Genomic DNA, 15,430 nt, shown 5'->3' with positions numbered 1-15,430 from the left:
TCACTTATAGAATCGAACAAACTTGAAATCTTAGTAGAATTTATAGAATAAATAAGCAATACTTATAACTTAAAAGTAGAATAGCCATATACTTTGAAATAGGTGTAATGCCAGTCGAAGAGTATGTGACGGAATACTAAACGATTGAACGCCTCACGCACTAATAGTGTCAACGTATAAAACACGTAATGAATTTTGCGGATATACTCGAAATCTCCTAAATAATTAACAATAAAAGTGACATGCCTACTTTTCAGAAACCCAACTTCAATGGAAGAAGACAAACAGGGTGTTGACTTACGAAGTTTTGTTGCAACTTTTATTTTAGTATATTTGTTACAAAGTTCATGAATTCATTATGACATGTGTGTTCACATATGTTGTCATATGTTTAGGGATGGCGTGAGCTTAAAGAATGTTTTAGAAATCTTATTGATGGGCTCCAAATATTCTATGGGCCCGGGCTCAACAGTAAGGGTGCCAATGGTTGGGCCCACAGAAGTAAGTACCCTTTCATCATGAGTGGTCGAGTTCGGGCCGGGTATTAGTAATCTTATTCTCATACGCGATGGTAAATTGTGTCCCATATTTGTCCCAATACTCGTCGGGTATCGGGCGTACCCGTAAATATTGTAATTACCCATTACTTTGTTAGAAAATACTCGTTGGGATTTTCAAGTACATTTTTTACCATTATACACGGTATAATTTTTGTTTATATATCAGCATCCTAAATTAAATACAATTATAACTTTTCTATAATTTTATGTATATATTTTACAACATGCAAAATGTAATTAATATTTTTATAATAAGTATATTGTAATTAATATATATACCAAAAGTTAAGTTAAGTTTTCACGTAACGGACCTACTAAAATGAAGGAATAAGGGAAAATATATATAAAAATCAAAATTTTTGGGTATATAGTTCGGATTAACAGGTATGTGATTTCGGGGATCATCTAATCTCATACCAATCTTATAACCGCAAAATAAAAATTAAATTAATCTCATACCCACCAGGTTTAAGGTATACCCATCCCATATGCTTAGAGACTCGTTGGGCTCGAGTTTTTTTTGGCCTACCCGGCTACCCTAATCATTAGTAGTTATTTCAAATCCAAAATAAATAAATACAAAAAGTTCACTTTTTTCTCTGTGCTTGTGTGGCATTAGACGTGACAGCTGACATGGCATCAACCAGTGCCACATCAGCATTATACATGATTAATAAATAAAATTTGGAACTTGTATTTGTATGATTTTTCAGAAGGATTACAGCTTTATGAAGAAGTATATGGAGTCGAAGTTGAGACGATTTTTCAGTCTGCTTTAGGTTGTAACACCGGGTTCTACTTTTGGTCGTTAATAAACGACGAATCGCCAATAAACACATCGAGCTATTATTTTTATTATAGTAACAAAAGTTATTATGTTTATGATAATTATTATAATAAATATTATGATAATTATTATGATAATAATAATAACGATTTTAATAATGATAATAATAATAACAATGATTATAAGAAGAATCGGTCTTCACGTAAAAAGAGACGATGGTTTGAAGAAGACGAGGATGATGACAGGGACGCGGACGGGGATGATAAGTCAGCAAGAGTGGAAACTGTTTTAAGAAAAGACAGAATTGCCCTTGGTTTGAGTGGTTCTGGCCCATTAAGCCTTGAAGATGTTAAAAACGCGTAAACTTTTCTATATATTTCCTATAATGGTATCATAAAGGTTTATTACCTAAAAACAGTTATTATAGTCTCAGTTTTGAGTTTTTATGTTAGTGAAGGCGGAAAATGAATTTGTTATGAACGTTTGTGTTTTGTAGATACCGGGCTTGTGCGCTGAAATGGCATCCAGATCGTCATACTGGTTCTTTCAAGGTAACTTCTAAATACGGGTTGGGTCGGGTCGGGTCAGGTCAGGCTAGACCGGGCCCATAAACACTCTTTGTTCAGTGTTTATTAATTTATGAATAATATATGCATTAAATAAGATTGTAAAAACATTTAGAGTTAAAACGAAAACATATTTTTTTCTTGATAAACTGATTTATGAGGTTTTAATAATTTCAATAAAAGCTTTGGTGATTATTGACCCGTTTGACCCATTTTTATTTTAACAATTAAAATAGGCATGGTCATACGGGTTGCGACAGGTGAAAATTGGTCATATGGGTCGTATGGTAAGCAGAAGTTTGTCATATGACAAATGGTGTTCGCCAAATCATATGGTACATATGATGTGTTAGACTGATACAAAAACGACTGATTTGACCATGGACAAAGTCATACAACTCTTAAGACCATTTTTCACTGTTGATTTGCAAAACTTGATTTGACATCATACGGCCTAAATAACATCATATGGCATGCATATTTGGAGTGGTGTCTTTTTAACACCACGTGTAAAAATAATAAAACGGTGTACATGAATAGGCTATTGCAGAGGCGAAATTCAAGGTCTGCAACGCTGCATATCAATCTTCATGTAACAAACTCGGGCCGAAGTAAGAACAATATCGGATTCAAGTCAGTTTGGGAGAGTTCGTTCGATTTGATTGACGTAGTTTTATACGATTCAAGATCATCATCATGGAGAAGACACCTAACTTAACATAGATTGTTTTGGCTGCTGCTAAATGTATTTCTGTATATGACCCTTTCAAACCTTGCTAAATTAATAGGTTATAACATTTTTGTAGTTTTTCTAATAAATAATTTGTGTGTTGGATATCATGAGAAAAATTAAATTATTTCAGTAACAGTCTCATTTTATAATAAGATAGATTAACTAAACAAATTGTATGACTTAAGTAGTGAAATAAATAAGTATTTTATTAATATTTTACTTAGAATTGGTTATGTATAATTAGTTAAATACTAAATCACTGTTATACAGAGAAACTGTGAGTGTAGTGCACTAAAACTTGTTCCATGGAATAATATGTTTTTGCATGCAACTTTGAAATTTTTTTAGCGGAATAAATCGGGTCACTAAAAAACTAGCTTCAAGTGTTTTACCCGATTGAATCATGTTTAGTGAAAAAATAACTCGTTACCAAATCTAGTAAATTAAGAGCGTGATGTTTTATTAATTTCGTCATTCGTAAAAAAAACACTCCACAAACAACCAACTTTAGTTTTATATCTTCACCAATTAAGAGTGTGTTGTTTTGTATGCAGGTCGATATCCGGAAAAAAAATATATGGGGTCAATCAAATTCTGATTGTATATACATAATATACAAATTTTGAAATTTGAAATGTGTGATGACACTTTTTTTTAAAACGACGACTTTCTTTTTTGAGAGAACATATGAAGTGGCCATAGTTTCTCAACCATAAGAGGATTGGACTATAATTAAGCCAGTGAAGACACAATAACTTGGTGTTTACTTGTAAATATTAATATTATTAATATTTAGGACTCACGCGTTATGAAGTATATGGTTTATTAAAATTCCAATTAAACTATACATGTTATATTGTATTTTAACGAATACTCTAAAAGAATAAGTAATAGCTCCAATAGTTCGAGGGAAGAAAAGTAGTACAACTATTGAAACATAGTGTACGATAAAGCAATGCACCAGAAAAAGGAATCGTAACCTTGATAAAGGAAATAGATTTAAAAAAAAATAACATATAGGAAACGCAGCTTTTATCCATTGTTTCAAAGTTGCATCGTACCATGATCGGAACACCATAGTCCAGTTAAGCAACCATGAGTTGTCCACGTACACCTGTCGGTTAGTACAAGTTGTCATTTAAACCAGTAACGTCTACTCACTATCTCATTAATATTCAACACACCATTTGCAATCGATTTATTTACGCAATTCTCACAATAAATTTATTCTATAAAGAAATGTTAGAAAATTTTTAAAAAAATAAATAATAATAATAATAATAAATAAATAAATAAATAAAAACCCTACTACATCAATTACCATACAAATGGTTGAAAGAAAGTTTTAACCTTTTTCCATTTTCTCCATACAATTACCACCTTCCTATTATTATTATTATTATTATTATTATTATTATTATTATTATTCCTTCACCTCCAATTTCTTTGTAACAATTGCAGGAAGGATGAACAGGGCAACCAAATTAGCCCTAATTAACTTAAACATTAACAACAATTACCCTTTATATATCAAAGCCTCTTGCTTTCATTCAACCCCTGTTCTTGATCGTAGACGAAAAACCCATTGGGAATCTGTAAGCCTCTTTCTTTAATTTCTTGATTTTAATTTAATTCATTCAATTACTCTGTTTTTTTGTTTGTTTGTAATTAAAAAAACAATCTTTAGAGCACATGAATAACATTAGATTAATTGCTTAGGGAAATTAGTCAATTAGATTGGGGAAATTGATTTACATAATTTTTAGGTTTTCGGTAACATTAGATTGACTTATTGGGCTTAAAGGGTGTTGGGATTTGAGTTTCAGTTTGTAAAGTTTCTATCTTTAGCATTCGATGTTGCCGGTGCTTGACTTGGCTCCTGCAAGGTCTGGGGAGGGGCCACATTAGGGGTGCAAACGAGCCGAGCTGCTCTTGAGCTCGAGCCTTGTATGTGAAACTCGTTGACCGTTAACGAGTCTTGTGTGTTTTTAACTTTGACCACTTTTGGACTTCTATATGTATTAATGGGAGATACTGCACTACGGAGCTCGAGCCAAGCTTTGGCTCGTTTAAGGCACTACATGAGCTCGAGCCAAGCTTAGGTTCGTTTAAGGTTTTCTTAAAGATATATAGAAATAATAAAAATGTATTGAATATTAATTAATAAATAATAAACGAGCCAAGCTCAAGCCTAGTTGTGCCCGGGCTTGGCTCGGCTTGTTTGCACCCCTAGGCCGGATCGATAAAAGAACTGATTTTGATTTAAAGTAAAAAAGATTAGAGCTTTGTAAGTGCTAATAGAATGAAATATATTAAATAGCTTGTAACTTGAATATACATGATGAAAGTATGACACAATCTTGTGTATTATTGTGGTTTCATTTGATCATAGTTAGCAATATGTGAATTTAAATCACTTAGTTTTCTAATCGCACCCTTTTCTTGTTCTTGAATGTCGCAGCAGATTGGACGGTCTGGTAGGAGTTCCTCACGGGTAAGAATCTTGGATGCAACCCTTTCTTTTCAAGATTCCAGTTATTCAATTGCTTAAACATGTTGTAGTAAAAGGGCGGGGTCCCGGGGAGGGGGGGGGGTCATACACATCCTTACCCTGCATTTCTGCAAGAGGCTGTTTCCGCAGCACGAACCTGTAATATGTTTGTGCAACGATTTCTTAAGAATTATAGTTGAAGTATTTTTCACTCAACATTGTTTGTCGTGAAGTGAGATGAGCTATTAGTATCTAAAAGGCATGATTTTTCTCATCAGTATGAGTACCCTAAAACTGATTATTGATTTCTTTGCGGTGTTTTCAGAGACCTAACTTCAATGGAAGACAACAAAGAAAATATTATGCCAAACAGGAAATGTTGAGGAATGTTAATGCTTTTGCAGAAAATATTTTCCAGGTAAATCTCATAATCAAATAATCACTCATGTATGAATATCATTGTTGAGTTGGTTTAGTCACTTATGTCAATATTAAATGTAAAATATGAGATTCTAGGGTGTTTTCTAGCAAGGGTAATTAAATCCTAAAGTTCAAACTTTCGTATAAAGTTCATGTCTTTTCCCCCCTTTCAAATCACTATAACTGTTTGTCACTGAATAAACAAATACGAAAACCACTTTTTTATCGTGAAACATCGACAGAATAATTTTTTTTTTCTGTTATAAATAATTGATTTTATAATTTTTTACTATGGAATAGGTAAATACTACATTTTTAGTATTTTGAAAGGGTAAGTAATTAAATATGAGATTATTAGTATCAGAAGGATATATGTGAAGTTGCCCCAAAAGTTTAGCTAAAAAGGGGTCAAACAGATTTTGTAGCTTAAAAGTTGGACAAAACTTACTTACTTGAGTGTTTATAACCTCCTTGTTTATTTTATAGTTCATTAGTTCAATAATTTTGTTGTAATAGTATTAAATATTTATGAAATTCAAAGGAAGTGGAAAAGTATTGAGACACGACATGTCTTTATGCACCCTAAAAATATATGTATTTTGACCCATTATATATGTTACCAAGTTTTGTCACAAGTCACAACTTTTGTCATTAACTTATGTGTTAGTATATTTGTTTAAAAGTTCATGAATTTATGTTGGCATGCCTGTTGTTATATGTTTAGGGACGGCATGAGCGTGACGAATATAAGCCGTCTTCACGCTCATGGTATAAAAATAACGGGCCCCGAAGATTCTATGGGCCCTGGCCCAACCCAAAGGGTGCCAATGGCTGGGCCCACAAAAGTAAGTGTCTTTCCATTATGATTAGTCATTTGGTGAAGAAGTTCATATGCCTCTTGTGTTAGATTTCCATATGTGTATGCCATGTGGCATCTCGCTTGATAATTTTTTTCAAATCCAAAAATTTAAAAAGTTCAATTTTCAGTCTTCTAATTTTTTTGTTTTTTTAACATAAGAAATTTTTACATATGTGGCATGTGATATGGCTGCTGACATGGTATCAACCAGTGCCACATCAGCACTATACAGAATAAATGAATAAAATTTAGAACTTGTATTTGTATGATTTTTCAGAAGGATTTCAGTTTTATGAAGAAGATGAAGAAGTTGAGACGATTTTTCGGTCTGCGTTTGGTATTAACGCCGGGTTCTACTATTGGTCGTTTATAAATGATGAACCGCCAAGAAACTCATCGGGCTATTATAGTAACAATAATAATCGGGATTCATGGAAATGGAGACGCCAGTTTGAATCTGATGAGGATGATGACGAGGATGAGGACGATGAGTTAGAAAGAGTAGAAACTGATTTAAGAAAAGACCGAATTGCCCTTGGTTTGAGTGGTTCTGGCCCGTTAAGCATTGAAGATGTTAAAAATGCGTAAGTTTTCTAAATATTTTGTATAATGGTATTATAGAGATTATTGTCTGCAAAAAATGACTTCTGTGTCAATTTCGATTTTTTATGTTATCTAAGGCGGAAAATGATTTTTTTATTAACATTTGTGTTTTGTAGATACCGGGCTTGTGCACTGAAATGGCATCCTGATCGTCACAATGGTTCTTCCAAGGTAACTTTTAAATACGGGACGGGTTGGGTTGGCCCTCAAAACACTTTTTTTGGCATCTTTATTAATTTTTTGAATATTAAATGTATTAAAATAGATTATAAAAGCGTATAATCATTTGGAAACACTCTAGTAACCGTTTGGCCCGTTTTCATGTGAACAAGTATTAAAATAGTTTTGGCTAAGGAAACACCACTGCCACATTTTCCACACTATTGACGTTTCATTCGGGCCGTATGACATGCAGAATCAGGTTATAAGGATCGTATGACAGGCGAAAATTTGTCATGTGGGTCGTATGACAGTTGGTGTTCACGGTCCACCAAATTACCCGCCCCATACGATATTTTGACTGATGTAGAAATGACTAATGTGACCACTAACAAAGTCATAGACTCATAGGCACCCAAGTGACAATTTTACACCCTATCATACTGCCTTAATGATATAACAGCCGCTGATGTGCAGACTTGGTATCACATCATACGGCCCGCATGTTGTCATAGGCACGCTGGCGTATAAATTTGGAGTGACTCATTAGTATAACATCATGTTGTACATGAACAGGATATTGCCGAGGAGAAATTCAAGGTTTGCAGCGCTGCATATCAATCGTTATGTGACAAATTGGCGCCAAACTAAGAATAGTTACGGATTCAAGTCAAACGCATAGAGTTCATTCGATTTACATGATGTACTTTTACTCAATTCAAGATCATCATTATGCAGAACACGCCTAAATTAACGTAGATTGTTTTTACTGCCGCTAAATGTTTTAGTCTTTTAGATATTGTTACTGTACTAGTGTTACTAGCTTCTTATGCCACAGATGAAATAGTTCTTTTATGGATAAGTATGTATTACTGAATTTGTGTCATTATAAAAGATATCTTGTAGTTATTTTTCAATAATAAATGAATACATTTTAATTAAAATTTTACTAATATTTATAGTTAGTTTTTTAGAATAATCTAAAGAGCTAAATGCATAGATAACCATAATGTAATCTATTTTCAGTTGCACTTTCACGTATTTTGTTACAATCATTTTTATACCAACAATTTTTTAAATAATAAACTTATTTTACTTTTATTAATCAAAAAAGGAATTTTGGATTCTGTACTGAATAGTGTGGTTAGATAAACCTTTTTCTAGTCATGTGATTTTTTTTCTCCCTCCCATCTAGCGCTTGCTAGTCAATGTTTATTTAACTCAGTACCACCGTTAAAAAACATGTTTCTCTATTCAAACTAGATTAAGTTTGACATGATCAACAATCACAAGATTTCGCAATCCCTTCACCATCAATAAAACATCTATTGTAATATACAAAAAGGACAAACATGTTGTGTTTGCTAAAATCTCATACCCGTTATACGTTTTTTGTTTGTTTGTTTTCTTTTGTTGTATAGCAATTTCAGAACTATGTTGGTGTGCAGGGCCGGCTCAACGTCCTCGGAGGCCTAAAACTAACTAAAATGTTTTGGCCTTTTTATTATTTTTTTTATGCGTATAGCGCTAGAGAGTATACAATAATTATAGAATATGAATAATATGTCATGATAATGGATAGCTTGTGGCTCATTATTTAGTTACTAGTTCTAAAAGAACTATACTTTCAAAATCTCATAATACATAACTTTTAAATAAGATGGAAACCCTATAAATCTGGAGGCCTAAAGCCATTGTCTCATTTAGCTTAGCCACAAGATGGTCATGTGCTAGTGTAGGGTTAAATTTCAACTTATGCCAAAACTAAGGCCCAATTGAAATTCATTTAAAGAGGGTGAGAAATATGATGACTTTGATTGTTGAACAATCCATTTTTTAAATTTTTATTTATATTATAATAATTATTATCAGTAAAAAAAGACTTTCATTCCACAATGTAAGATGCAAGTACAATCTTACCTGGATTGAGCAATCACATGCAATTATTCGTTCATGACGTATTAAATGACATTCATGATATATCTCTATAATTCTTGATATACAAATAACATCAAATTGTTTATTGGTGTAGATTTCAGTTGATGTAGTTTTGAAAATAGATTGAATTTTAAGTTGATAGATTGGTTTAACTTGTGTAAATTTGATGACGTGGTTTTCATGTTGTTGTGCTTTCTCTCCGGCTTATTTATAAAAGTTGGTTGTTGGTTATTCAAGGGGGCTGCTGGTTGTGTTGATTTATTTATTAAAGTTTGCAATTTGAAATAAAAGATAAACAATTATTTTTATTGTCTTAGCTCAAATTCATGCATTTTTTTTATTAAACTTGTTTTATTCGAGTTCCGCATAATTTCCACTTGCTTTATTCAACACTAGTTTTTAGCCCGTGTGTTACGTGAATTTGTTTAGTTTTTTTTTAACATTATTTTGAATATACAATTTTTTATATTTAATTTAATTAATTTTAATTAATTGTGCGTTATGATGTTTCGGGCCTACATGGGCAATGGTTAATGAGTGGGCTTATTTTTTTTGTTTTCAAATTTTTAAGGATATATTGTTATAATGGTTTCGGCCTATATGGACTATGAGTGTCACTTTTAATGTCATTTTGAGTGTTGTTTTCTTCAACCGAGATGAGGTATATTTATTGTTGTGGTGGAATTTAATTACAAGTAAACGTAATGACTCAATGTTTGTTGTTTTTGTTGGTTATATCAAGCTTATTGTTTTGTTCTCTATAGTTGAGGTGATTTAATGTTTGATATTTTGTTTGTCTGTTTTGCATCTAATTCATATCCGATGCTATTAATTTTTAGTTATTTTTTTGGAGTGAGGTATGGCTAATTTTTAATTTTCAATGTATTTTAGTTTTTGTTTAAATAAGTTGTTAATTTATTTTACTTGATTTTAGTATAGATTTTTTACGTAAGTTTATTTAGATTTAATACATACATATTAGTCTGTTCACTACACGGTCTTTGTGTTCGTAAAGCCATATAACAAAAAAAAAATTCCATTTACAGAATCGTTTAATTGCACTCGGGTTTGGGTGTTACAGTTGTTCGCATATGTAGCCTTGTACACGAACTGAACGAACTCAATGGCTTGTTTAACGAAAATGTAATGAATATTTAATAATAAAAAGAATTGTTGTCACCATTTACAAAGGCAAACTTGGTTGTGTGTATAAAACTTTGTTCACAGACATGAGAATGAACTCTTATTAAGAGAAAGCCCAAAGGCCTGTAAAAACTACATTTTTATTAATTTGCTAATAGGATCTTATGAGTATTATGGTTATCATTTTCCTAAAGTATAAATAAATCGCACTTTAATTATCTAGAGCTTTAATGGGGTTGTCACACTTAATTAAGATCACTCTTATTCCTAGTTCTTTCTCTGCTAATCTTATCAGCAATGGCTAATTCGCATCAGTATCAGGCTATCAGCAATTGCAAGTTTAAGTTCTTTGACTATTTCAAAGTCAACATGGTACAGATTCTTCACCAGATGTTTTTATTCCATTTTAAACTAATTATATTAGTGTTTTGAAATTAGAAAATAAAAGTTGTTTCCCTTCAACTTATCAACACATGGAGAAATTGCAATGTATAAGTAATTAATTGATTAATTAATTATTTATTTATGAACTACGAATCATTCTACTAAACAATTTAAACCACATAATACTGTTTTTTTTGTTATTCTTCAAAGTACATACTTCCCAACCACTAAGCATAAAATCCTACTCATATAGTGGCTCTTTTGTTATCTGAACAACTGTAACACCCGAACCCGAGTGCAGTTAACCGGTTGGTAAATGGATAGCAAACTTCCGTGTTTGAACATAAACTGTCTTACACGAATTTATTTTAGACGGGTTGTTTGGATTATTGTTTGTACGGAAGTTTGTTTAGATTATAAACTTAAATATTAGTCCCTGCGTACCTTCTCATTCTTTGTCGAGGGCATTTATGTCATATGACAATGGTGGAGCAAAAGGTTTATCACTTGCAACATCACCATGCATTTGACCGGAATGAAATCAAAAAATTGGTCGTACCTTGTATGTTAAAGTACCACCAAAAAAGTTAGGCTGACGAAGTTTTACATTTGAAATAGTATCGTTTGTAGAAAGAAAACATATGGCTTTTGACCCATGTTAAGCAAAGGATATAATCTCCATATTAACAATTTATTATCCTAGACACAAGAAATAAGCTTAATAAGTGCTATTAATATAATTAAAATACTCTTAATCTCTCATATTCGTTTTTTGAGTGTAATTTGAAGTCAAATTTTCCTATCTTTGAATCGATTATCATTGACCAATAGTCAAAGTAGATTCAAAAAACACATGATACATTCATATTATTCACGCTCAAGAAAATTAAATCTAAAATAAAATATTGGATGAAAATACCTATCAAAAATTAACTATAAGCAATTGGGCACAAAATTGAGAATAAACAAGTACAGCTAATGCAAATGTGAATTGGGAAAGTCATGGTTTTAACCCATTTGTAAATTGCAATCAATTATGTTATAAAAATAAAAATTTTCCAATCTTAAGTTCATATTTTAAAAGTACACATCTTAATTTCCCAACAATCCGATTACAATAACAAAGTACTACATGGATGAAACAAAAAATGATGGTTTTTGAAGAATAAACTAAACAAACAATTCCATGAAATCTGTTTTGACTATTGATACTCAGTTTCTTGTTTTCTTATTTTACAATAACAAAGTACTCAGTTTCTTGTTTTCTTCATATGTTTCTCGTTTCAACTCCGTTTTCTTCGCCGTTCTCGCTCACGTTCTCGTGATTTCATCTTCTATCTCCACCTACCTGAAATTATACGAGTAACCGTAATATAATTCCATGAAATTAATTGGTTAAGCATATGCATTTATATCTTTTGGCTCGCTTAACGGCTTCCCTACGTGCACCCGTCAGGTACCGATTTTGGTACCGGTACCAATCGGTACCAATATCGAATTTGCTCATCCCTATTTTAAAGTAGTTTTTCCTTCTACTTGTACAACACGTTACTTATCTATATACTTCGAAGACTATTTCACCTAAATGTTAACTAAGTTTCTAAAACCTTCCATGTTTTCATTAAAGTCACTCATTTTATTTTTCCTTGAGAATAAGACTGTGACTTAAAATGAAAAATATATAAATTCGGTTACAATTTAATGATTATTTTTTCAGTTCAAGCTAAAGTAGAAAATAATTGTATAGTTAAAGGTTTACCGAATAAACGAATAGTAGCCAACTTTCAATAGTGTTCTTTGAAATATAGCTTAATGGTATTGTAGTATGCTAACTATTTCAATCTAGAGGTCGAGGGGTCGACTCATTCTGAAGTGTAAACTCATAAGTAGTATTAAGAGTAGATTAAATGAGTTTATGAGTTACTGTTTATAGAAAAAACATAATTGAATTAAAAAAACACTAAATAGTAATCAGCTAAGTACATTTTCATTTAGATAACTTAATCTTTAAAGTTTTATATCTATAAAATTTTTATAAGAAAGAAATAATATTGGAACTTAGGGTAATTTTTTTAGTTTAGAAAAAAAGTGCAATTACAACATTGAAAGTTTGTTAATATTTTATCATATAGTTTTACTAATTGGTCAATAAGACTTGACCCTCAATTTTCGTTAACGTAAAATTTACTTTGTTATTCGTATATGTTTTTATTTATCAAATATATCAAAGAAGAAATATAATTTGTTTTCTTTTCTTTAACTTTACCTAAAAACTTAGTTGATTTGTAGTTCTAACAAAAAAGAAACACGATTGATACATTGCAAAGGTAAAGCTTTACGGGTCTTAAAAAGACAAGAAATTTATATGGAATACAGTTGTTATGCAAGTTCCAATCATAGATTCATAGGTACGTGTTAAGAAATCGTTTTTGATGTTGATTCATTTCCGTTAAAAGCTGATAAAAACACCATGTCATAAACTTGGCATGTGAAATATATAGCTAAAATGAATAAAGGTTAAATTTTATGTTAAGTTCACTTTAAATAGAATAGGTACTTATAACAAACACTTTCGGCTTCAACGTGTATAAGAAGGTTTGTAAACTATCACAAAAAAGAAAATTCTTTTTAAGGAATTGGTTTTTCAGTTAAAGCGCGATGCTCTACAATAGGCATCCACCTTTTTCCTTTTAATTTATTAATAGTTCAATATAACAAGTATTGCATTTCCATCTATATCTGTAAGATCGTATATTTTTTTAATGTTAACTTATGAGTATTTTTGTTATTTTACCTATTTAGATGAAAGTGTGATCAAACCTTATGGACTAAAAAAAAACTTATGATAACTCTTAAACCAACTCATTGTAAACTAGCATTAATTAGGGCTGTCACTTTAACCAAAATTCAAAACTCAACCTGAGAAAAGACGTACCCAAACTAACCCGACCCGAAAACCCGAACCCGAACTAACCCGACCCAAAAACCTGAATATGAGAAAAGACTAACCCGAACCCGAACCTAAGTAATTCAGGTTGATTCTCGGGTTTGATTTTTAAGTTTCGGGTCAACCCGAATAAATTTTAGTTTTGAAATTAAATATATTTTTATGTATAATAGGCTTAGTCTTAACCACTAACGTTATCAGAATCTGGTCCTAATCGATTGTTGTCATTGCAACTTTTATAGATCGACTGTTTATTGTTAATTTATATATTATGTTTATTACCGATAGCAACCGTAATCGAACAACCAAATCACGCCCGATTGAAGAAGATTACTGTTCGAGTTAATTTTACTCTTCTTTTGGCTTGTTTTATTAAGTTATGTTGGTTTATTATTTGATTATTTGTTTACGAGCAAAGAATAACATGTTGTAATTTTAGTATTGTACTTTTTTATTTTATTTTTTTGTTTTTTGTTTTGTTTTCTAGGATTCTCAAAACCCGATAAACCCAACCCGAAAAAACCCAAAGCCGAATTACCCGAACCCAAAAAACTTGTGAGAGATTCGGGTTGGGTTTCGAGTCAAGATTTAAAAATTTGAAACCCAAAGAACTTGAAAAACGAACCCGACGAACACCCCTAGCATTAATCATTCGGTCGCCTCCTCTTCTACATTTCCAGTTGTCTTCCCTAGCCACTACCAAACTTTGGTCGACGAAATTCCGACGACACCCAAAGAATAAAAGCGGAAATCAACCATCGTTTTCTTTACGAAACCATCTGTTGGGAATTTAGAGTAATCATATTATATATTTGATTAAACATATATTAGCAAAAATTTTTAATTTATAAAGAACCAGCTTTTATCCTCCGTATTATGGTGTTTACATTATCCGTTTTTAATATTTATATATATTTTTTTAGATTTTTATAAAATTTACTGTAAGGAAGTTATAATATACTTAGGATTTGATAATAAAATGGTTTCACAAATAAATGAGATGCTATAACCCGTTTAAGGTTATCCGAGTTTGGTGAGACTCATACCCGTGAATTCAGTCAAATGCATGAGAAGTCTTCATTTACAAATAAAACAATATGTTGCCTTGAGAGAATGTAAGAAGCAACCAGGAAGCTTTTAAAGGTTTCGTTTATATATATTTAAGATTCAGATTCTTAGTTCTATAGTTTTATTTTCTTTCATTTTCCTTTTTTTTGCACGCAACATGTGTTGTAATTTATTTACATCCTCATGTGTTGTTTTACATTATTCGTTTATAACATATATATATATATATATTGAATTTTAATTTTATTTATTATAAGGAGGTTAATAATATGCTTAGAAATTTATGATAAAAGGGTTTTATAAATAAATGAGATGTTATTGTTGGTTTAAAAGCTATTTTGGTTTAGTGAGATCCATGACCCGCTCATTTATTTGTTTTACTACAAAATTGTTTCTTAAAATAAATAATATTTTTTTTTAAAAAATGGATATTAATTTTTAGTATATCCCTATTTTATAGGATTTTCTTATTAAATAATTGTACACACGTGTCAGTTTGTGGTTAACCCTTATAATTTTTTTTCTCTCCAATCATAGATCAATAATTATTCACTTTTCTTTTACACTTCATTTATATTATATCTATAACATGATTAAATTATTAATTTTTCTTTAAACTCTATTTATATTATATCTATACGCTTTTATAAAAATAAATGTTTACATATTATACTACTACACATTGTTAGAATATATTTCACAACATACTTGGTGAAATCCATAAATCAATAAAAAACCGTGTTTGTTAAATATTGAAATTAATATAATTATA

General features: G+C 31.1%; 1 protein-coding gene across 2 annotated transcripts; it reads left to right on the top strand.

The window, feature by feature from the left end:
* Positions 1-4,058: 4,058 nt before the first annotated feature.
* Positions 4,059-7,927, top strand: LOC143562566 (uncharacterized). 2 transcript variants are annotated; one of them, XM_077050332.1, is made up of 7 exons: positions 4,059-4,241; positions 5,111-5,140; positions 5,463-5,555; positions 6,282-6,402; positions 6,694-7,000; positions 7,136-7,190; positions 7,755-7,927. In XM_077050332.1, the coding sequence occupies exons 1-7, from the start codon at positions 4,113-4,115 to the stop codon at positions 7,827-7,829; spliced, it is 810 nt and encodes a 269-aa protein (XP_076906447.1). In that variant the 5' UTR covers positions 4,059-4,112; the 3' UTR covers positions 7,830-7,927. The 2 variants fall into 2 exon arrangements, with proteins under 2 accessions (XP_076906447.1, XP_076906446.1); XM_077050331.1 differs by having other exon boundaries at positions 5,108-5,140.
* The last annotated feature ends 7,503 nt before the right edge of the window (positions 7,928-15,430 follow it).

Source organism: Bidens hawaiensis, unplaced genomic scaffold, assembly GCF_021521415.1.
Source record: "Bidens hawaiensis isolate Kalapana, Puna unplaced genomic scaffold, B.hawaiensis_p1.1 tig00021034_1, whole genome shotgun sequence".
Classification (NCBI taxonomy): Eukaryota; Viridiplantae; Streptophyta; class Magnoliopsida; order Asterales; family Asteraceae; genus Bidens; species Bidens hawaiensis.
Note: the sequence above shows the minus strand (reverse complement) of the source record. Positions and strands in the feature narration are given on the sequence as shown.

What these genes read in the sequence shown, in the direction of transcription:
- LOC143562566 (XM_077050331.1), top strand. Translation starts at nt 4,113, where the DNA reads ATGAACAGGGCAACCAAATTAGCCCTAATTAACTTAAACATTAACAAC. An exon ending in GAAAAACCCATTGGGAATCT is followed by an intron (nt 4,242 to 5,107) that starts GTAAGCCTCTTT and finishes TGAATGTCGCAG; the next exon opens with CAGATTGGACGGTCTGGTAG. An exon ending in ATTGAAGATGTTAAAAATGC is followed by an intron (nt 7,001 to 7,135) that starts GTAAGTTTTCTA and finishes TGTGTTTTGTAG; the next exon opens with ATACCGGGCTTGTGCACTGA.